This window comes from Xiphophorus maculatus, chromosome 7, assembly GCF_002775205.1.
Source record: "Xiphophorus maculatus strain JP 163 A chromosome 7, X_maculatus-5.0-male, whole genome shotgun sequence".
In the NCBI taxonomy this organism is placed as follows: domain Eukaryota; kingdom Metazoa; phylum Chordata; class Actinopteri; order Cyprinodontiformes; family Poeciliidae; genus Xiphophorus; species Xiphophorus maculatus.
The window spans coordinates 16,218,150-16,242,821 of record NC_036449.1 but is presented as its reverse complement, the minus strand read 5'-3'; the positions used below and the strand labels follow the sequence as shown (position 1 = coordinate 16,242,821).

Here is a 24,672-nt window from a genome sequence, read left to right as displayed (position 1 = left end):
AAGCATTTTAATGAACAAAACAGATTTCAAGGATTTCAAGTATAAAAGTCAGAAAAGCACGATTGAAAAAAACCTGTAGATATTCTTTAATAGTCTTCATACATTTATTTCTGGACTAGAAAAGGAAAAATATTTGCTATCATGATAAAAAAAAAAAGTACATTAAATATTCTGCTGAGAATCCATGATGAATGTGCGTGCACGCAGAAGCACAGTGCTCATATGTATGCATCGTTGTAAATCCATTCTTGCCGGCGCTGTGTTTACAAAAACAACGTTCCATCATTTTCAGTCCGCACGGATCCTCAAAAATCCCTCTCCTCTGCAAAACAATAATAAGAAACCGGCCCACCAGCGGCGCTCCATGGTGGCAAGCGTATGTGTTTGACCCCTGTGGGACCTATATGCCTTTTATTAACACCTGCCTGTTAGAGGAGCGCTGCAAGGCGGCTGCGAGCTGATGAGGGAAACCTGGAGCGGGTTCAGCCCGTGTCACCGGCCGTTTGCTGTTTCCATTTCACAGATGATTAATCTCTCTGTGAAGACTTGGGCCGGCGCGGGCGGAGTGTATGCAGCTCTTTCTGCGCTCTCTCCCGCTGGCTGCACTCTGGCTGCCTGACTAAAAGGCCTTTAGAATTCCTGCAGAGAGAGATGTGCAGAGAGTGAATGCAGCTGGCTGGGGGTCAGTGTGTGGAGCTTTTTCTGCCATTGTGTAATTGAGGCTCTGGCAGGATTTTTTTCCTCAGTTCTTTCAAAAGAGAGTATGATTGTGAAGTGCTGCAAGGGTTCGGGGAGGGAAGGAGGAGGCAGGGAGAGTGGTGCAGGGGGTGGGGGAGTTTTTATATGAAGGGGGAGGTCAAGTTGACAGGAACAAAAAGAGTGTGTTCCGCTAATTTCTGCGGGGCTGGATCAACAATAATAGGCTCAATTTCTTTATTACAAATTTTATAACTACCCCCCTCCCATTTTCCCACCCTTTTCCGCTTCCAGATCCTGTCAAGACCCAGTCTCGCCTGTGGTCTCAGCCCACAAGTGCGTCAGTAATGAATGCGGCTTACGTCGCGCTAAATGCTCAATATTTTCAGAAACAGTGAATAATTAGCACCGCACCTCACAAGTGCTTATTCAGTATGACTGCGCTCCGTAAAGTGCCTGAGGAAGGACCAATAATTTACACCTTTACTAACCAACTTCCAATTAGTTCCCCTGCTCTTTCCAATTTTGTCTATCCTTTTCATTAAACAGTCCTGGTGGAGCTGAGAGACACCCCAGAAGGCATTTTGTCGGGGTTTAAAGGAAGGGGTCTTGTTCTTGCCTTCCCCTGTCGAAGCAGGGCCACTCCTGCCTGAAAGCGAGCTCAAGCCATTGTTCCCTTTGGCATCAGGATGCCATGCATTTAGGAAATAATTACCCCATACCCTGCTGGGTTTATTCTGTTTCATCTCCTTTAATGGCTTCTTGTTCATTCTGTTTCAACCCCAAACAGGACGTTATGTGCAAAATAAAGAGCTGGGTCATGGATGAAAAGAAGCACGTCCGCTACTATCATGACTGGAATGACAAGGAGGTAAGACTTTGATGTGAATGAAATTTATTAAAGTGATTTATCTTGACAATCTTTTTATGTGACCTGAAAGTAAATCTTCCACATTCATGTTCATATTCTTTTTCGGTTAAATCTAACTTTTGTGCAAGTTAATGACATCTGGCCAGTCTGATCTTGATTTAGGCTCTTCCTCGCTGACCCCCTGCAGAGCTTATAATTTCATTTGGCTTCATTTGTCGCTGTCTGTGCTCTCCTCAAAGGCCACTTTTGGAAAGTTTCAGATTCTCAGAACTCGTCTCTCTTTCCTCCACAGATCGATGTGCTGAACAAATACTTGTTTCTGACATCTAAACCAATGATCTACCTCGTTAATCTTTCTGAGAAAGACTACATAAGGAGGAAGAACAAATGGTAAGTGCTCAGAAGAAGGGCGGGGGCAGACTCGCCGCATTCACTAATCACCACCAAAGAGCTTTTGTGCTTTCCTATAGAAGGAGTTGCGTTCATTTCAACTAACTTTTCACTGATGCTGCAGTCAGCTACAGAACATTCATGTGCCTCCCTCTGTGTGCATCCGTTTGCCGGCACATGAGGCCAACTGTAGTCTCCTGCTGGTGCAAGCGGTCACATCTTTGAGATAGATTCTGCCTGGAGGTGGCAACGAGTAAAACTCCCAACACAGCATCCAGATCTGCAAACCGTAACCGCAGCCCCCAGACTGTGCAATTCATTAAGCGTACACAAGCACATGGTCCTCATTTTGCATCAAAATTTCTCATTTCCATGCAATATCAAAGCAAGAGGAGGTGCTTCCAGTGACAAAAACAAGCATGTGTACATTTAAAGCCAAAACAAGTGATTAATATCATCTGGAGGCGAGGCAATGAATCATAGTGACACAAGCTAACTGAAAGCTTTTTTTTTTGGTGCTCCAAATAGTTGGGTTTGTCTTCACATGTTGTCGCTCTTGCTTTACAAGCATTTTGTTTTTACTGCTAGGAAACTCCCACGCCTCAACACAATGACCTAGGCGGCTGTGATGAACCGATGCACACGTGTTTTATTCCTAATAAATTATTATGAAACTTTTGGGAAACAGAACTTTGTTCAAATAGCTTTCCAGGAGCCTCGTATTGTTGATGGATTGAAGATAAGGTTTAACACTGTGAGCTACTTATCGGTCAAAAACACATTTTTTTCACCTGTGGCTGGAGAACAGGTGAGAAGAGGTTCTCAATTGGGGATACGTCTTGTTGTGTATCGTTGCACGTAAGCGTGGATTGGTTAAAAGTTTGTTTTAAGACCGACAGGATTTTTTATCACCCAGTTTCTTTGGCCTCAAGTCTTTTCATTGAGGAGCAGAGAAACATGAGATTCATTTTCCCAGCTTTGTGGAGCATAACGGTGTTTCTACCCCACAGGTTGCTGCTCGCTGCCAGTGAGATGACTGAATAAAGACTCCTATATTTTTCCCTTTCTTTCGAAAAAGAATAATTACACACAGATATTTGCAACTCTGCTCGACCCCAGTTCACTCGGCCGAGATCTACTCTACTCCAAAGTTGTTTCCACAGACCCAGGAATACCTGTAGGACGGGAACTCCTCCTGGAGGTGGAGACTTTAGGCCACACCTACAGATGTCCTACACCTTGTGTTGTTCCTCATAACTGTATAATAGCAATGCATGTCATCATTTTTTCGAGACAACTGAAGAAGAGTGAGCTATGAAGGTCATGGAGTCTGTGCTGTTGCTATTTTTTTAACATGATTTGCGGTTATTTCCCTGGATTGCCGTTCTTTCTGCTACTTCGACAAACATCTTGTCATTTGTCTAGAAAGGTGGATGCAAATGATGCAGACTTTTCTCATCATTGCACCAATGGTTACATTTGCTGGTAGCTCCAGACAATTTTGTTCTGCTGTTGCAATTTCTGAAAAAATGGCGGCGGCTGTGTTTCTGCTTGCTCTACTCACACGTCTGACCATCCCCATGGGCCATTAATGAACTGCAGTCTGTTCATGTAACATGGAGCACCTACTTAGCTCTGACTGTACAAAATAAGCCAGTACAAGTACAGAAAAAAAACAGTAATAGAAATGCTTGCAAAGCAGACTGAGTAAGGGAGCCGCCCTAAGAAGAGCCTGAGAAAATTGGCATAATTTGTTTATTTGGAAATATATTTAGTCAATTAAACATGCACAGTCATGTAGTGGTTACTAAAGCAACATCAGCCATCACTTTTTATAGGGTAATTGTTTTAAAACTTAAGTTGGAAAGCTTTGAGAGAGAAGCCCAACAAATACCCATCTTGATTAATCAGCTGCTATCAATTTATTTTACCTCTAATAGTACTTTAGATAGCAAAAATCCAAACATTTTTTGCAACCAGCACTTAAAACTAGAACCAAGTTTAGCTGGTGTTTATTCCATATTAGTGACATATTTGTGACATCATTACTTGACAATCTAAAATCAGCCCATGTATTGGTGATTTGTTTCATTTTAATTCAAAATAGAACCAAGTTTACAAAATAGAGCTTTGGTTGTATCCAGGTTTGCTGTAGTTGCTACAATCATGAGAAAAGTGTTTAAGAAAAGAAAAAAGCAAACAAACTGAAGTAGAAATAGAAATGGGACGTCTTTAAATAATTCACAACAGTAAAGTACAATAAACTGAACAGTGTACAATTATGTGGTTTTTGTTTCACTTAAATTAATCTGTAGTGTGCAACTCACTCTTAGATGTAAAACTATTTTTATCACTGTGCTTTTTATGCAGAAGAAATAACGAGCATTTAGATTGCATACGTTGGGAAAAATGCACAGTATTCTTTTGTATTTAATCATTTGTACATGTTTTAGTTATTTACACACCCTTTAAATAACAATAGCTGTTGAAACTAAAAAGAAATGATGACAATTGCTCTTTCTTTGTTTTTTGGTAGAGTTTCTTGAGTATGTTTGAGAATCTTGCAAAGATTTTGTTTAATATCACACAATTAATGTTTATGAGCTCTCAAAAAGTAATTTGGACTCTTGTAAAACTTTTGTGGTATGCTACAAAAGCAATAATCTTCAGTTTGTGTCTTCTTATAGTTCAGAGAGGGTTACCTTTCAAGCGTCTATAGTATTGACATGTGGATTGTTATCACGCTTTTCCAACTGGAACAAAACAAGCTTGTGCTGTAAAGATTTGGGAGTTTGGTGGAGATTCTCCTCATGCAGGAACTCTCAAAAGCATTAAGGAGTTTTGAAAACAGATCTATAGGAAGCCTTTCTTGATATGACATGACAAAAGTAGAATGGAATCTTGAAAACACTTTCATCAGATTTCTCCAAAGGGTTTTGAAGCATTTGGGATATGCAAAGAGCAATCCTGTAAAACTTCTGCAATGTCACAAAAACAAACTCAAGAACTTGTACATTATTTCACCAAATGTGATCTGTCATCTTGCTAGACTTATATAGGACATTGCAAAAGTAATAATCCTAAATGTTTAGTGTGAGTTTGGATGGCTACCTTCCTACACAACAGCTGTTTTGTCCACAGAACCAACCATGTGGATTGTTATTACACCTTTTCAACAGGCCTCCAGGCTTGTTGTGTCAGGTTTACAAATGGATGAAAAATGTATTTTTGCGAGTTTTGCTTGACAGCATTGTAAAACGAGAGAAGTTGTTTATCTATGACTGTTTGTTAAAATGTTCCTGTCACAAACGTAAAACTGTCAGAAAGAGGGAGGAGGAAGAGCTCATAAGTCAAATGATTCATGACAAGACGAACGTCCATCGTCAGAGCGAAAATAGTTTGTTTTTTTTATTATTATTTTGCATGTGTGTGTGTGTGTTTTTTTTTTTTTTAAGGTGTGAAACGCCATAAATCTTTCACCGCTTTAAACAGGCAAACAGTAGCACTTCCCCGAGGGCTATGCGATGAACAATGCTGACATCAAAGTGTTGATGTTTGACAAGTGATGAGTCACTTCCCTTGTCCAGAGAGGAGCTCACACCTGTATGGAGATGATTACAGGTAGATCTCGCTGGCCCTAATTGTACAATAAATGCTGCTCTCAGCCCTAATGGCAGCTAGTCTGCTGCAGAGACGCCAGACTGCCATTTGGCTGTCGCCATGCTCCCGTGTTTTTCCACCGCCGCAGTTGAGATGATGATACGGTTAAGGACTATTCAAAGCAAACAGCAAGACAAATTGCAATCTCAGCTTCAATGTGCCGAGGAAAAGACGGTAGATCGTAGAATTAGGCAAATTTTATCGGTGACTTTTTGGGACGCCCATACAGGCCATTCCACAGGTTCCCGTCTTTCTCCAAGAGCTGTTTTCATTTGAAGTGTGTCTTTGAGTGCATGCTTCCCAGAGAGATTTGGGTCAATTTTAGCAGCATACCCTAGAAAACATCGGTTTTGCCCATGTTGTCACGTCCACTGACCATTTAACCATGTTTTAGTGCACACATTTGCCTATTTAACAACTTGCGCCGCAAGAACCAAGTTAGATCATCTCGTTTGGAGTATGGGAACCACAGACCAAGCTGCCCTTGTTTAGACAAGAATACACAGTATTAGCTTTAGCAAGCCATCATTAATGGAGGGATCAGACGAGGAGCAAGGCCTCCTTTCATCCTCAGGTTCTCTGCTGGAGACAGAACATCATTTACTATCGAGAGGAGCACATGGCTCCAATCCTATACAGTTCATGTGTATGAGAATGCGTACATGCGCATGTTTGAAGTCTGTTTCAGAGGCGACTCCACGCTCATTTGGATGCTGGTGTAATTGCGGTGCGGAGATCAAAGGCGCGCTGGCCGAGTGATGTTCCAGAGGAGACTTTACCACACAGCCCTCTCCTCTGTGCAGAGGGGGCCGCCTGCTGATCACCGCTCCCTTCTCCCCTCCAGCCTTGGCTGCCCCCTGCACATCCCCGCTCGTAAAAAATGATTAAGGCTGTATTTGTCATGTGTTTATGACTGAGAGGCATTGCGTGATAGGGAATGGCATCTACAAGAGACTCTGTCAAGAGGCCTTCTCCTCTTTCCCCCACTGTTGGTAAGCTGTCTAGAAGACTATTTCTCTGCTGCGCTTAGTGAAGTTTGTTTTGTAGAGAAGGTCATTAGAGCACTGCTGATGATGTGGTGGCTGCACTCTGGCCCATCATCTAAGACATTGTTTATTTTACAACCATACGAACATTTTTATCAGTCCTCATTTCTTTTGAAATCAGATATTTATCCAATCATCCTCTGAGAACAAAGAGCAGCCGTAGTTGGGAGAGAAAAGGACACGCTTGAGAATATTCCAGCTATATGCTGTGATGTTTTTCTTTCTTGTCATTTCCTTTTCTTTCTGCTTTTATTTTTTTCGTCTTTTGGACAATGTGCATTAAAGTAAATTGGAGCCTCTTAAGTAGATGAGTTGACCTTTAAGGAAACCAGCAAGCGTGACCTGTCTGTGAGTGCCTCTGCCGAGTGGTTTCTCCCGGTGAGTGGAAGAACTGCAGGGTACCATCACAAGGAGCTTTTATTAACTCTGTTAGTCCAGCTCTGTTTTTTTCCCTCAATGTCTACATGCCACTCTTTATGTGTGTGTAGCAGAAAAAAGCATACGTAATTCTTTCTTTAGTTTACCACTTCTTACTTTGCTCCAAACGTATGTGTTAATGTATTTTGTGAATAGTATTTGCCACTCAGTCTGTGTTGAATTAAATTTGAATCTTATTGTGCCACAAAGCCACAAGAGTCACATACCACAGCTTCCCATCCGCTCTGTCATTCTTTAATCAAACACAAATATTTTTATGTTTATTTCCCCATGATTATTCAGTCATGGTGTAACTCATCTAGTGACTGAATTATATGCATCTTTAAATCAAGATGTTTAAAAAGATGGAAAATGAGTAGACAGAGGTGTGGACTCCAGTCTCATGACTTGGACTTGACTCATTATTTTAATTTAATTTTAATTTTAATTAGATTTAACTTGGTGAAAGACTCAGAAGCACACTTTCGCACCAATCACTCATGACTTCTCTTGTACTCAAACTTTTTGACCTGGAAATGCTTGATGATGTACTCCAAACAGAAAGTTTATTTTAAAAAAATCTGCGGTTTAAGCATTTCCTGACTTAACCATATTAATACAGCCAGAGTTAAACACAGCATGCTGTCAAGTTACAGAAGAGAAGGATGAAGAAGCATGGTGACACTAATCGCCACTCAAGGAAAAATAATAGGCAGGTATTTTATTTCTTTACAGAAATGTGCAAATGTCCAACAACAAACAAACTGCAGCATGTGAAATATGTGGATCAAACTCTACAGACTGAGAGGATCTGATTATTGTTTAGGCACACTGTTGTAGAAAAGCATTAACCCTCCAAATGATTTCATCCTTTTTGCTTTTTAGTCACATTAAATGTTATTGATTAAAAAAACGGACATCTATGACCGCAGTAAATACATGAATTTAAATTTATTCATAAGAGGGGAAATCTAACATATAGCAACATTTCCTTATGTGTAAGTATAATTAACCTCTAAGCCTACTAACTGGTTGAACTCAGTGTGGGGGGATTTTGGTAGAATTGCTGTAATTCAGCAACAATTGAGAGCTTTGAGCATGAACATCCTGTTTGAGATCACGCTACACTGTCTCTACCAATTTATCCAGCCTTTGACTAGGCCCCTCAGGAACCTAACTTGCTGCAGCTCCCAAGTTCACTTGAACTTAAGGTCAAGAACTAATGGCTGGATATCTTCCTTTTCACAACAGCAGAATTTATGGTTCCATCGCTGCAGACAATTTTTCAGGTTCTCAAAAAGTGAAGTAGCTCCAGTCATCACACCACCACCATGTTATTTTTCTGAACTGCTGTTAGTTTTACTCCAGATGAAATGAAATCTCACATAACTTTTTGTCTCGCAGTTCAAAGAACATTTTCACTAAAAGGCTTGAGGATCATCAATGTGTTTTTCTATAACTGAGTCAGATGTTCATGTTATTTTTGGTTGACAGGGTTTTTTCCATGGGAACTTTCTCATGGATGCCATTTTTTTCTAGTACTTTCATATTGTTGAATCCTGAATAATGACCTAAACTGAAGCAGGCGAGGTCTGCAGTGCTTTAGATGCTGTTGTGGTAACCTTTTGTAACTCTTGGATTAGTGTTTGATTCACTTTTTGAGTATTTTTCATAGATTGGACACTCCAAGATTCCCCGCTGTTCCATATTTTACTGTTTTTGAATAACTCGTCTCCATGTGGTTCACTGGAGTGACAAAGCCTTAAAAACTTTTAGAAATGTCAGTGTCTTAATTTCTCATCTTGATTTTTTTGGATTGAAACATGATGTTTTGGTTTTTTAATTTATTATGTGCCGCTAGAAAAGTTACTTTTTGGCTGGTTAAGTATGTCAGCAAGCAGGCTGGTCCGTGGCAAGTGAAACTGAGTGTAAAGAAACGTGATTCATCACAGTCATTTCATGATTTAACAAGGAGGGACAAGCATAATTTTTTCCACATAAAGCCAGGTTGGCTTGGATAGATTGTTTTTTATTTTCATTAAATTCAATCACGATTAGGAGACTGCATTGCTCCGGGTTATCTTTGTCTGGTATTAAAGTTAGTTTAATAATCTGAAATATTTAAGTGTGACAAAAAACAAACAAAGAAAAAAATAACAGAAGAAATACATGAGGTCAAACTGTTTTTCTAAAAAGCAGTTGTCAAGCAATTACGGGATACTGTTCATACACTGATGCAGACTCACTATTTGGTGAGGGAGTTGCTCGTTTGAACCTCTCTCACTCACTAAACAATGCATTATAACTTTCTATTAATTATTATAATGTGTTTACAGCTTCATTAATAGGTACTTATTAGTCATTTGAAAGGTAAAATCTTTCCACACATAAAAATGCAATTTACCTAACAGCGCTCTTTGCCATCCTGCTGGTGAAAATACTCTTTGGACACTATTGCATAGTTGAAAATAATTCACAAAAATGCCCTTTTATACACCACTGAATAGCTTGTAAATACAATATAACTAATTTCTTACAAAGCCTCTTTCTAATCTTTAAATATAAAATGTTTTCAAAAAATGACATTAGAAACAATTTGACTTTGATTTAAAGTCGCAGTAGAGACAAAGGATGGAGGCACTTTCTTTTTTTAAATGACTGGATTATGTTTGCTAGCAGTTAGCATAATATAATTAACCTTAAACACCAGTACAGTGAAAATATGCAGTAATAACTCTGCCTTGCTTGGATCTGATACTCAGGTCGGCCTGTAGGAGGAGCTTGAACAATTAAAGTGAAGGAAGCACTGACTGCAGCAGCAGCCTGCCAGAAGAGATGATCTTTTTAAAACAACAAATTTAAGTCTGTATTTTGTTGCTTTCACATTTAATTAAAGAAATACTTTTCATAAGATAAATCATTTTCACATTTATTTTATGATTTGTTCTTTGAAGCGCTGAAGAAATAAAATAAGATGTGCAATTTTGGAATAGGAAGTATAAAGAGAACCCCCTAAACCTTCTTAAAGCTTAATTAAATGCTGTAGAATTAGCTAAATCTGAGTCATTTGACATTCACTCTGTAAGTAAATTGTCTCATAATGTACTGTGCAAAGGTCTCGACTCATAAATGTATTCTTTTGTTTCCAAAGAGCCTGACTTAGTGGTCTTAATCAAATCTTAATGCTTTCTAAAGGTCTGTCAATGTTTTTCTCTAAACTTTTACTCCTTTTTTATTATTGTTCAGTGCACTACTTCACTATTTTTAAAAGACATTTATTATTTGCTGTGCTAATTAATACTGACTTATAAATCATTCAAACGTGAAACAGCTCCAGGGATAGACTATTGTTGTGTCAATGCATAACAGACAACTTGACAGGGAACTAATTTTTCAGCCCTTCACCAATATATTCCCCATTCATTTTATTCTTAACTTCTTATATCAGTGTTGGTAATTTGGTTAAGGCCCTTAGATAGAATAAAAACTGAAATCACATTTTAAGGTATGTTTCTTCAGACGTTCTTATTTTGCAAATTCTACATTTTATTTAACCTTCTGTAAAATATGACATATTACAATCAAAAATAATTTTAAAAAACTAAGCAGAGATTTTAGAACTCCTCAATCTCATGATAGATATAAACTGATGCATGAATTTTAGGAGCAGCAGCAAAAATGACATAGATAAACTTGAAAGGACCAGAAAGCAAATCTTTGTTTGAGTGGTTTTTAAGGAAAAGCTTGGCCTTTGGAAGTAAAGACGACATACATGAGGGTAGGCTGAACATTTTCATGCACACTGTAAATGATCTATCCTTTTCAATGGACAGTTTTGTGGCTTGCCACCCTGGGTGGCAGATCCTAAGGGGCAACACTATATGGCTCATAAAGAGTGTAGAGAACATGACGATGAGGTTAATCTGTTGCCATGAGGTATGAGTGTGTTTTTCCATGGTTGGATGTCTCTGTGATACACTGGCAAATTCTCCAGGGTGTAAACAACCTCAGTACTTCATCTTTGAAGCAGCTGGCAAATCAGCTGTAGATGGATCAGCGCCAACTACTGCACTGGAGTGTGTGCATCAGAGGTACAACTGTGTCAGAAATATGAAACTGATAAAGCTTGATTTTTTTCAACAGACAGTTTAATCTGTAAATGATTAATTAATCACCTGAACATTTAATATATCTGTAAGTTCTTTAGTTCTTACAGCTTTTGAGAGGTTACATGATGAAACATTTATAATTTTTTTTTTAATAAGCAGCTCTGTGTTAGTAAGAGCTTAAATGTGACATTCAGATTTCTGTATTTGCTTTTTCTGACTGTGAAAGAAATCAGTTTGTTAAAAAAAAATTTAAAAAGTCAACAGACAATGTGACTCCTTCCCATCTAATCAGACCCAAACGTTAAGGGAGACGGAGCGGGTCCCCTGCAGTTCATAATGCATTTAGACACCGGTTGCAGCAGGATGGCATCCTGAAACTCTTTTGAAGGCACCCTGGGAATCGCTCACCTGTAAAGCCTAAGCTTTGACATTTTACAGACAAAAGAAATGTCTGCGAGAGTCAACTTTGCCTAATGATAGATTCCCATTGCTCCTGCTTTGTTGCACGGTGCTTCACATTTGATTTTTTTCTGATAAAGTTAAGAGCAAACAGGCCTGCCACAGAGAGTCTCCTGCAGCCTCGGTCGCCTTAATGAGACAAATAAATGAATTTAGTGTTGCCACATAGAGCTCCTGAAAGCTTATTATCAGGATTATTATTGAACTGTTATGAATGGTGGAGGGGAAAAAAATAAGATGTTGGACTGTAAGGAGGGGGGCATGATGGGCTGATGCTACATATGTCCTTGATTACCTTCCTTCGGCTTTTATTCTAATAAGTGGCATTCTTTGTACTCCCTGGGACAGCTAGACAGTCTGACACACGATGAGAATAAATATTGCATGTGGTAGACATTAAGCTGTCATCCTGAAGAAGAAAAAAAAAAGGAGACGAGATGGAGAAATCTGTGTGGTGTTCGTCGGCGCTACACTTTGCCTGCTCTTGTCACAATTGTCACATCTTGATGACTCCCCCCTCTCTACCCCCAGCCCCCTTATTTTCTCTCGCCCAGTCAACCGCCATAAATGACAGCATGGATACCCCATATAGAGAAAAATTTTGGTGATGCAGATTGTACTCTTTCGGGTCTGAATTCATAATGTTTGCCTTCTCCTTATCCTTGTTCACTCGTAAATACCCCTAAACACTGATCCAGCTCTAAAACCGTCGCCTCGACAACCATTTTGAGGACCGAAAACTGAGACCGGTTGGTTTGTTAAGCGTTCACAGTGTGTGTAGATTTCTAAAGTTGGGAGATTTAATGGGTGCAAATATCAAAGAAAATAAAGTTACTTTAAAAAGCTTGTTACCAGCACACCCTCATGGTTTGTTAGCGATACGATGCTCTTAATTAAAGCTGCTCCCATTGTGCGTCCACTGCGTTCTGTTTCCTCCTGTCGGCGATTGCTTTGAAGGCCATAAGAAGTTGATAATATTGGGAATAAAGTGTGTGTGGGGGGGGGCATGGGTGTGTGTGTGGGTGTGTGTGTGTGTGTGTGGCTCAGAGGCTGATGTGTAGTTTTTTTTTCTGTGCAGCTATGGCCACAGGGAGTAGAGAGCGCCTGCACTCTTGTCGCTCAGGAGCTCACCACTGGGAGGATGAAAAGCATCCCACAGAGATTCTGACTTCCTAGCCTCAAAAGCCACCATGAGCTCATACCTCTCATTTCTGTCTTCCTAAACAGAAGAAGAAGAGGAGGGGATCGTGTGCTGCAGCATCCTAACATCTTAAATGACTCATCTTTGCCAAACTGTGACCAGCAGAACGTAGAGGACTTTTGGTTTATGTGTGAAACAGCTCAGTTTCAGGTGCTGGAGCCTTTACCTGTAGGCGTGGAGCAGATTAATCTTTCAGCTTTTCACCATTCAGTTGCATCTGAAAGGAGAACCCGAACTGGAGGAGATGACCCACCTCCCACTGGCTTAAGCGGTGCGTCTCGTTAATAAAGTCTACCTGCGTCCAGACGCAGGTCATTGTCTCAGGTAGAGCTGTCCCTGTGCTTTAAAAAGAGGAGGCCATTGTTTTCCCCCTCCCACGCCGTTTAAGCAGATCAAAGCTGGGACAAAGCCTAGGAAAGCCCCGGGCATACAGAAAGACAGGAATTATCCCCCCTCAGGATTCTCACACAAAAAAGGACAAATAAGCACCAGAGGGTGGCCCCCTGTGGGACATCACTATTCAGAGGCAATCTGTTGTGGATGGTTCAATTGTTTTTTGTTTTTTTTTCCCTCATTATTTGCAATGTGATGTTTTAAAACGGGAGAACTGTAAATGAAACAGGCATTGAATCAAAAGCCGTTTGTGTTGATGGACAAAGCCTCACAAAAATATTAGTTTCCCTTGAACTTTTACATGTTGTGGTTGTAACCTTTTCCCACATTACAACCACAAATGTATGTTTGTTTTGGGGGGATTTTATGTGACAAACTGCCAAAAGTTTAAAGAAAATTACAACTAGTTTTCTTACAGATGAAAATCTCAAAAGTGTGGCGGGCATTTGTATTCAGCTTCCTCAGGGCTTTTGAGGGTTATGTCAGTCATATTACATGCACAGTGTATCAGATACACTGTATCTGAACACAGTAGTCCAGACTTTGACTGGACCATTCGATTTTACCACTGTAGCTCTGACTGTTTTTGTCCTGCATGAAAAGTCTCAAGTTCTTCGCAGGTTGCAACAGGTTTACTTCCAGCATGATCCTGTTCTTAGCTCTCTTCATTTTACTATTAACTCTGAGAATCATTTCTGTCCCACCTGAAGGAAAACCTCCCCTCAGCATGATGCTGCCACCACCACGCTTCACAGTGGAGATGTGCAGAGTTAGCTTTTCACATAGTGGTTTTCATGTTTGACAAGTACTATTTCTTCTACGTTTGTAGTTCCAGCTACATGACTTGGGCATGCATATGGGACTTCTTGTGTATTTTTTTCAACCACAGCGTTCTTCTTGCCACTCTATTTCTTAAACAATAAATTGCACAACTAATACTTCTCCTTCCACCTGAGCTGTGAATGTCTGCAGCTCCTCCAGAGTTACATCAGTCCTCCATGACGTTTGCTGTGTGAATTAATCTTCATGATGCTCTTTGTTCCCAATAAACCTTTAAGATCTTCACAGAACAGCTCCATTTATTATTAAGATTACTAGATTATATTTAGGGGTATAAGACTATTGGGAGATGAAAACAAATAGTTATTTTCTTCTCCTTTGTAATAATATGCTGTAGTTTGTTGGTTTTTCAGAAAGCTTTTAGGTGTATGAATGTTTGTTCAAAGCACTGCAAGATAAACACAATGTTTTCATGTTGACCTGTTTTATTTATTTAAAGAAAAACTATGCAATCTGGAAAAGTTTGATCAAACTGTAAGTGATAGCAATTTCTCTGTGGTCTGTGAGTAAAAAGCAGCAAACATGGCCCGCGCCTTTGCCTTGTTTGAAGCGTTCATGCTGCTGAATGATTAGCAGAAATAATGTCCCTGTCACCCTTAATCACATTAAAACGTGGTTAACATTTAATTTTTCCCACTTGATATGCAAAAATTTCCACTTGATTTGCAGCCAAGGCCATTGAAGTTCCATTATAAAGAGAATAAAAATTTCAGGCATCATTTGTTCAGAGGGGGATATCAGGACCAGAAAGTGCTGAATCTGTCTATTAGCAGAGCAGTGAGAGATGGCACTCTGCATTGGGACATAATGGGAGACTGACAAGAGACACTTACACTCAAACAGTCTTTCTTCAGAGTTGTAAAAGCTTTCAAAAGTGAATCTTACTAAGGGAACGAGTTATTCAAACCTATTTTTTGTTGGGTTTGATCAAATCTAACTAAAAGGGATGAAATTGGATTGTAAATCTGCTCAAAAAACACATGAAAGATGAACTGAAGCGAAGTTTACATAAATATTTCATCACATTTGAACATCCACATAAGTAATTGGAAGCCACATAAATACATGGAGGAAAGTAAGACCAGGGCATAGTGGAGATGCTGACAGAATTGGTTTCGGGCTCCGTGTTGACGGTGCATCAAAGCTCTTAATTGACAGCGCTTTGTTTCTGGAGTTGAGGCAAGGGGGTGTTTCATGTTCCCTCATGGCGAGGTGTTTGTCTGCTCCTATGTCAGTCAGTGCAAGGACCCAGAGACCCCCGGTGCTCATTTGCGGCTCACATTCTCCGTCTCGGCTTCACATTATTAAAATCATCCCTCAGCCCTCCACCAATAGCCTCTTTGTTACCCGGCCGGCTCGGCTCGGCTCTGTCAAAGTCTTCACCAATTACAGTCCCAGGTACAATGGTCTATTCAAAGGATCACAGCCCTTGACTGGTGTGGAGAGAGTGATTTGTGAATCATTATTCAAGCCGCCTGTAGAGAACGCAATACCTGAGGAATGCAAATAACGTGCCACCAAATAGACAGCTGTGTCGCTAAAAGTGACAAACTACAGCTGTTATTATCTCAGATTGGATTTTTCCCCCCTCATGGAGCGCCCCTCCGTCTCCTATGTTTTGAGGCTTTTTGGCTTTTTCTTATTTTCCTGTGAGACTCTGGTTGCCACCTTTATTCAAAATGCAGAAAGAAAAGGGAAATATTAGGTTATGGCTCTTAATAGCTGTGCATGTAAACTGAGAAACAAACTGACACTTAAACAGCATTCAGTCAAAGCAAACGGCGCCGTTCTGGTGTGTGTTACCCTGTCATAAGTTGTATATTGATAATCATTAGGTAGAAGCGGTGATCTGGTGCTGCGGCCGATAACGCCGGGGACATTGTTATTGGTACAGATCTGATATTGAGGCGCTCCGGGTTCCTCCCAGTCTTTGATTCCTTATGGGGCCTTTAAACAGGAAACCAGGATTACACATAATGACAGGGCCCCCCTCAGAATCAATCCGGGGCCGACGTGTGAAAATGGATTTGTGCGATGCTGCTCTTTGCCATCCGTCCAATCCCAGCCTCGGAGCTTGTGGAGCTAATCTCATAATTGCCCTAACCCCCTTGTATTGTTCTGACTGAGGGTTGCCATTAAGTGTGAGGATATCTTTGTCCTGCAATGTCAGGTGTCCCGCTGGAAGAGGGAGACAAAAAGAAAAGAAAAGAAGTGACAAAGACATTTAAAAGTAAGGAAATACTTAGTGGTTATTTGTTCTTTTCTCTCCAGGCTCTAGGCAAAATGTTTATTTAACACTCAGCAGGTAAATTAAATGTCCCCCATAATAAAACATTGGCAAAACAACTGAAGGTTTGGGTTTTATGTTATCTGTGGAAATGTTCTTCTTTTAAACTCCTTTTTGGCTTAATTTCAAGTTTTTTTTACCTGCCATTTGTTTGGTTACATTGGCTTTTCTGATAGGCATACAGCACCCTCAACCATTAAATTGCACCCCTTATGTATGCTTGCCAATTTTTTTTCTCCCATCCCATCATCTTCTCTGTGCATATCAGGAAGAACAACTTTTTTTTCTTGCCAAGTCTTGCTTGTCACAGTTCCAGCTGTTTTAAGCTGTTTAGTTATTGCTCTGACTGTGTTTTAAGAGCAGATTTAGGTCAGTAACTGTTTTCTTGTAGCACTTTCAAGACTTATTAAGATCAACATACATTTATCTACTAGAACAACATGTGGCTAAGACCACATCCACACTGCATGTCCAGTCAAAGCTGAGATTTTGCACAGTTGTTGCATAAATTAAATGTGAATCAAATTCCAGTGTGAACCTCTGACGGTCCTGAAGTAATGAAAAGGTTTTGACATCATACATGGCAAAGAAATGACGATGCAACAAGGTCCAGAGTGTAGCAGACACAATTCTGACAACCTCCATCTACATGGTGCCTGCCATGCTTGTTCGGTTCATTATTTGTACTCAATGGGAACGCTCCCCACTTCTACGATCACAAAATTGTGATGTGTGTCTCATTTCAGCAATGAAATGGGACACACGTCACAGAGAACTGATGTAAGACAACATGAATGCACAGACTGAGATCCTTTGTGTCTGCGGTGTGAATGTAGATTGTCTCTTTATTAGGTCACATTTATGGTGCTTTCAGTTTTGACTCCAAATTTGGAGATGGGACCTGGGAACGATGTGACACTTGAGCGTCTTCTCTTGGCAACTCGGACAACATTACCATTAGTGTACAAAATGATAAAACTATCCCTATTTTAAGAAACATGTTTACAAGCTGTGCCAGTAGTTTAAGGAGATTTAAAACTTTCAAAGAGCAAATAAATAGTTTAGATTTGCTACATTACCTGCTGCGTGTTCCCTATGCACAAAATCCATAGTCACAATACTGAGCAAGAATTCCCACTTAGGCAATTTATTTTATTATTTCAACTCAGAGTGAAATTCAGATAGATTTGTTAATTGGCAAAATAATTCAATATTATTTTTCTCTTGCTTATTTTTTTGCTTACAATTATTTCTAAGAAAAACCCCAAATTCAGTTATTCAGAAAATTATAATATACCAAAATAATTTCTTTTTAAAAATTTGTCCTCGGTATGGCCTACATAATCATCAGGAAGACAGAGTTGTGTCCAAGTATTGCATTAGAAAACGTAATCTCAGGAAAACATTAAGTTCCCTGTGATTTTATAGATCATGAAAAGGGCAAAACAACATTTTTCAGTGTCTTTCTATTGATCTTATGGACAGTTTTAATTTTGTATGAGACCGATGTTTGTGTCGTACTGTAAGCATAACATGAACACAAATATTACATAAATATGTATGAGTTTCACCTTTTTTTAAATCGAATTACTAAAATAAATTCACTTTTTTATGGTTTTGTAATTTATTGTGATGCACCTGTACTTCCAGCCAAGATTGACTAAAGCCCAGCCTATATTTGCATATATGCACCATTATGGTACAGGTCAGCTAGTCATAGAAAACTAATTAACTATTTTCTTTTTTAGGAAAAAAAAAATACAAAACACCTTATTTACAAGCAGAAAAAGGATAATGGAAAAAAATCTAATACTAAATTTATTAAAATTAAAGGTTAAGTTTTTTTTTTTTTTCATTGTGAGTTGTTTCCAATGTTATTAAAACTAATTTATTGTTTCAGAATCAATATGTTTTAAAACCAAATGAAGACATTTTTTAGTTCTCTGTATGAATCAGAAATATTTAGAAGTGAATAGCGAATATTTTTCACTTCCCCCTAAGATGAACTTTGAGCTTAAGTATAAATTACAACCTTGTAGCAATGATTCAGTAATGCTGACAAAAAAAATCCAGGTGTAGATCTAAGAAATAGGGGCATGTAACAAAGCCAATATTACATGCCATTTTATATCTACAGGTACAGAAAATGTATCAAATAAATTTTAAAGCATTTTTTTTTTGTACAAAATGTATTAGTTAATATGAACACTAATAATAAGTTTATTCACTTCTGGTATGCTAACCATAGGCCTTTAAAAAAAATCTTACTGCTTCGTTTAAGTCACTGTCTCCATTCAAACGAATCCATTTTAAACTCTCCTAAAAAGATATTCATATTCTCTGCTGCTCTCATGAATATGGATTTCCAAGGCCACAACAAATACCCCCTTCTCAATCAAATCTTCTTTGGTTTGCCGTTTCTCCATCAGGTTGGTGAAAATCAAGGAGTGGGTGGACAGTCACGACCCCGGAGCCTTGGTCATCCCCTTCAGCGGCAACCTGGAGAGTCGACTGCAGGACATGAGCGAAGAGGAGAGACAGAAGTGCTGCAAAGAGCACAAGACGCAGAGGTTAATTAGCATTCAGTCTCCTCACACTTTATTATCAGCTGTGTCCTCCATGCACTCCTTTAATTGCATGTGCTGATAGAATAATAAATGGCAGAGTAATTACCATTATAAAGCAAAGGATCCCTCTTCTTACTGAACAACTCAGTCAAAGGGTTTTCCTCCAAATTAAGTTTTTAACTGTCATCTGTCATCTGTAGGTATAATTATAACTTGGTGCATTTTGGGTGTATTGTTCTCATCTGAAAACCTCTATGGAGAGAAAAATTGTGACAGCAGAGACATTTTTTTTTTCTCAGCAAAGACCGAGGCGTCGAGTTGAATTCTTAAAAATGTTAAATGGGACTACAAGCATTCTAATTAATCATGCAAACCATTGGAGAGTTGAACGTCTCATGTGAAATGAAGTGACCCATCTTGCTCACTTAATGAGTTTGTATTGGAATAAACGGCGCCTTGCTGCTGAAGGGAACTTTTCCCAGGCGTCAGCGAAGTATAACAAAACGATTCAGACCCTTTGATTCATGCTGAAATTTCTCCCCACCAGTGCCCTGAGCAAGATCATCAAGGCGGGCTATGCAGCCCTGCAGCTGGAGTACTTCTTCACCACTGGCCCAGACGAGGTCCGTGCCTGGACCATCCGGGTGAGAGCCGGCTGCAGCGTCGCGTGAACACACACCGCATCCTACGTTCCACCCTGCTGGCACCTTCGCTGATATCACACACTTCCAACTTTGTCATGGTTGTGCTTTAGCTAGTCATTACAGGCTGAGGATAACTTCAATTACTGGTGAGCTGCTGAACGGTGAAAGTGGGGGCCTACATTGATTGAGGAGGACAACAATTGATTTTGCCCATTACGTCCGTGAGAATGTTTCCATCCTGTGCAGATCTGCCTGCCCTCCTCCTGCCGCTGGAGATAAGGAGGCCGTCCATTGTGCCTGCCTAATCTGTGTGACGGAGGGTGTCTGTGCCAAAATTGATGTCGCTTTTCATCCGACTGTTTGTGGGCCTTGCTGGGGGCTCCTCCTCCATGTGTGTCTCAGTTTACAGAGCCCTGCCCGCCAAGAGCTCCGTGCAATGGGATCATAGGATTTACATCAATACAGATGTCGGCTTTGCATGTTGGTATTGTGCGTTTTCTTTCTCTTTTTTTTTTCTTTAAGTGGATGGAAGTGCAGATTTAAAAAGGTCGTATTTTAAAATTTAAATAGAGAACAAAATGGATTATGTGTCATATATTATTCAAGCTGTTTTGAATCACGATTTTGCAGTGCAGAATGAATTTAATCCATTTAGGAAGAGTGCACACTGAAAAATCTCTTGCATTATTCCACAAAGAAATTGTCACAAGAAGGTCAGAAGAGGTTTGTTTTCTGAATTTCAGTTTTTCTTATGCTGCCATTTTTACTATCTCCAAATGGCTCGCAGCAAATTCCTTGTTTTAGTATTTGTAGATTACAAAGTCCTTATTTAATTTGAATTTTAAACTTGAGCAATGTTTGTGTTGTTTATTCACATTTTCAACTACAAGTTTAAAGAAACTGTTTCATACATTTGCACTTTTTTCTTGTCTCAGGCCATTAATAACCTTTCATCACTATAGTAAACATGAAGCAAAGTGCCACTTAAAATCCCTGTGAAAACAGACTAAAGAACAAGAAAAAACTGTTTTATGAAATATTAAAAAAAACATCTCTTGAAATTTTACAATAAAAATGTTGAGCTACAACCACAAACCTCAATGAATCAATGAATTGAATTTTATTGAGATTTCATAGATAGACAGAAACAACGTAGTGCATAATTGATGCATGAGGTGAACCTTGGGACTGATCTCAAGTCTTTTGCTGCCTCTAACATTATTTCTTCAGGGTTCCCCAATATTTTTCTTCATCCACCTTCCAATCAGCCCTGTCCTGCTTTCCTGTCCCTGCTGAAGATAAGCACCTCCTCAGAATAAAGCTGCCACCACCGTGTTTCACTGGAGAGATTGTGTGTTCACGTTGATGCACTGTTAATTTTTCTCAACTGAGTGCCAGAGAACCGTCTTTTATGCTCTCTACATCCCCCAAAACTGGCTTTAAAGATAAGCTCTTGTTATTTATGAAGGCATTTAGTTATGCAGTATTTTACTTAGTGGTAAAATACAAAGGCAAAATATTTGACTTAATCAGATTTTTACTATTTCATTTTTCTTTCAATGTCAAAATCCCAACAGAATACTTGGAAGTTTCTGGTTGCGACACGACAAAATGTGAAAGATGAAGTTCTTTGAATATTTTGGCAGTGCATTTGTCAGTAATTTTCTCCAAAATAAGGAAAAATGTGGGACTTTCAAGTCTTAAAAAGTGAATAGTGATTCTTCAGATTTCAACAAAGCAGATCCAGAACAGTGACTCATTCTCATCATTTAAAATGTACAAACAGCCAATTTACTAAGATGCTACAAACCCCAAGAATCCATAAATATTGTTCAGTTCAGTTTATGTTATGGTTTTGATTTTGAAAATAAAGTTTAGAGTAAATCAAATTAAATCCCTCTGAACAGCTTGGAATACAAAATCCTTTAAAATAATTTACTACGGGATCCTTTTAATAGTTTGTGTTTCATTAGATTTTGAATTTGAACAGTCTGCTTATAAAAAACACAGCAAACTGTTTTCCATGTTTCATTAAATTCCTCTGGTTGAACAGGTCAGTCTTTCCGTCTCGTCTCAGGATGCTTTCTCTCTTATGGATGTTATTTACTGAAGAATCTAAAACTGTGCACAGGCCTGGGGTGAAAGTGAGCTCACTTCCTGTTTTCTCACGAAGAACTTGTTATGTCTCAGTCGGATGACATCACCGGATTTATATCATGATGACTGATGTCCTTGCTATTTACAATAAAAGCACCTGAATGCTTCAAAGGTATCCTTAAAAAACAGGCTTGTGTCTCCTGTGTGTAAGTGATTACAGCCAGCCTCGATTTGTGTGTGAGGGGCAGTTAGTCAGGTAAGCATCAGTGAGTAACTACATTAAGCCAATACATCTTGCATTGTAAAAACTACGCTCAGTAATGTCATGTTCCTAAGTTCTTTAACATGCTTTATTAGGCAGCCTCGAGGTGACCATTATCTATCAGCCTGCTCTGCATAGCTCTTAACTAGGACAATGTGGCTCTCCTGTAAAGCACCAGATGAAAAAAAAAAAATTCAAACCCTTAATCTATTTTTTTTCTCCACATAGACAAACCTTGATGCTGATTAATGGTAGTTAAACACACAAGTACTCTGTCAGTGAGATTGCAAATAGATGGTAATGTATTAGAGTCATTAAATACGCATCAGTCTTGTGGCATGAAATATGTTGACCCCAACCTGATTATATACATAATTAAAACCGCTCAACAGCCCCTGAGCACGGCGCTGCGGCGCGGCTCGACAGACAGGAGTCACGATGATGCACGGTGGCCACGTCACTTATTTGCCTCATTTGTCATTTCCGCACATCATTTCTGTGCATACAAATTGCGCATTTCATCATTCAGCACTTTTATCTTAAAGTGGTTCAGAGGATTTTTACAAAACAATTCAACCTATACAAAAAATGTCTCGAAATGGGCTCTGACGCATGAAGCGACCTTTTGTTTCTTAGTTTTTAGCTTAGGAGAGTTTCTGCTCTTTTACTCTCTCAGCCAACTAGCTGAAGTTATTTAGTCAGAATTACCCTGTCAAAATAATATTCTGGTTTCTCAAAAATAATTTGCCTTTATGACCATCAAATTGTTATGCTACTATTTCTGAAGTTAGCAATTTAATTTATTTTTTATTAAAATAATCTATAATTAATTATCATAAAATTAAATACGAAATGTCCGAAATTGAGAAATATGTGACTGTGTTATCCTGAGAACTGAATAAATGAACATGAAAAACACCTTGAAGGTGCAGAACAGCGCTAAGTAAACAGTTTGTTTTTGCTACAAACAAAAAAGTATTTGTATAAAGTTGCACATCTGTGAAATTGTCTGGTGCCACCGAGGAATTTTAATTGAGTAACTTTAAGGCTCCCTTTTACTCATAGGTTGTATGATGTGATAAAGCCCACATTTTCTAAAGATTATGTCCTGATAGTTAAGATTGTGATTGTAGCTAAACAATAAAACACAGATATCAATTCTAAAAATAAAAATAAAAATCCCTTATTTTCTCTGTCTATTTATCTTTGATAATGGGCTCCAAGTCTTGACCCTAATCTGGATCTTCATCCACATATCCTCTATCAAATCTGAGACAGATACCTGCCTGGTCATTTCAAAATGTTTGTTCAATTTACATCATTCAAAAATACTTTATTTATCCCAAAGGAAAACAACATTTTATTGTAACTCTTATCCTCCAAGTATTTTAAATCATTGTAGATGATGATGAGTCAGTCAGTCTTGCAACAAATCTGAAGACACCTCTGACAGTAGAAACTGTTGTCATGTTATGACCATCTCATGGCTGTCATAACATGCTGACAGCTCTATATTTGGGCAGCAGAGACAATATTTCCCAGTAACATGTCCTGGCTGACATCAGTTGTTGAAAAGCACTCTCTAATCCACCTCATTTGCTTTTGCCTTTCCTCTTTAAATTTCCATGAAGCTTCCTTTTCAACTCCTCTGGGACATGAGGTTGTGGTTCAGGTATTATTTGAGCTTTTGAGGTGCTTGTTGCCACAGTTACACATCATAACAACTACCAGAAAGTAAAACATAGCATCTTGCTACATGGCATCCAAAACCATGGGAAATAATTATCATAACCTTCACTGCCTCAACCAAGAAAATTATGAATAATATGGAATAATTGTGAACCAAATCATAAATTAGTTTTTATGTATGAGAACCTCAGAACCAAGCATCCATCCAAGCAAGAAACTGGACCAGATTGTTTCGAGTCGTACCCCACATGAAGTCCTCCTACAGTTTGTTGTGTACTTCCCAGAAAGACGTTTGACCAGAGCTTCATTCTGTGATTTTCCTCCAAGTGCTTCATTTGGTTCTGAGTCTAAAATGAGGAGCCATTGGACACCAGAGCAGGAACACACATAAACAGCCTCTTCTGAACATATAGTAGGTTTTAGGTTACATTTATGTTAATGATGATGAATATTGCCCATCATACCCATACCCACTACAAAAGAGAACATCCCACATCTTGACTTTTTAAAACTGTAACTAAAGCAACAGTTTTAGCTTAACTTAGTTTGCAGCAGATTTGTGGTAAACTAATCTTCAGAACCACACAGCAAGGCAAGGCAACTTTATTTATATAGCACCTTTCAGCCAAAGACAATTCAAAGTGCTTGTACAAGAAAGTTAAAAACAACATACAAGAAGATAATAATAATAATTATTATAATAATAATAATAATAATAATAATAATAATAATAATAATAATAATAATAATAATAATAATAATAATAATAATAATAATAATAATAATAATAATAAAATCAAGCGAGTCCACTGACAATACTAATACAGGTATGCACTCAAAGAGACACTGACACTTTAATCCATCCATATGGTCCCAAAAGCTTCCCTGTGAATATTGTTACTTTCAGCCCTGAAACTCTGGCTTGTTTGCCTAGAAAGTTTAGTTTGTTTGGGGAGGTGTAAATGTACAATCAAACTCTGATTCAGAGCAAAGAAATCAAGGTCTGGAAAACCTAAAACCTAGGCCTTGATTTTATTGAAGTGA

At 38.8% G+C, this 24,672-nt stretch overlaps 1 protein-coding gene across 2 annotated transcripts in view; it reads left to right on the top strand.

Moving 5' to 3' along the window:
• Positions 1 to 24,672, top strand: part of LOC102229587 (obg-like ATPase 1) — a 56,063-nt gene that overhangs the window by 24,287 nt on the left and 7,104 nt on the right. For both annotated transcript variants that reach the window (XM_023336950.1, XM_023336951.1), the window contains exons 6-9: positions 1,487 to 1,567; positions 1,860 to 1,957; positions 18,799 to 18,939; positions 19,484 to 19,580. In XM_023336950.1, the coding sequence (XP_023192718.1) occupies positions 1,487 to 1,567; positions 1,860 to 1,957; positions 18,799 to 18,939; positions 19,484 to 19,580 (417 nt within the window). The remainder of the gene's footprint in view (positions 1 to 1,486; positions 1,568 to 1,859; positions 1,958 to 18,798; positions 18,940 to 19,483; positions 19,581 to 24,672) is intronic.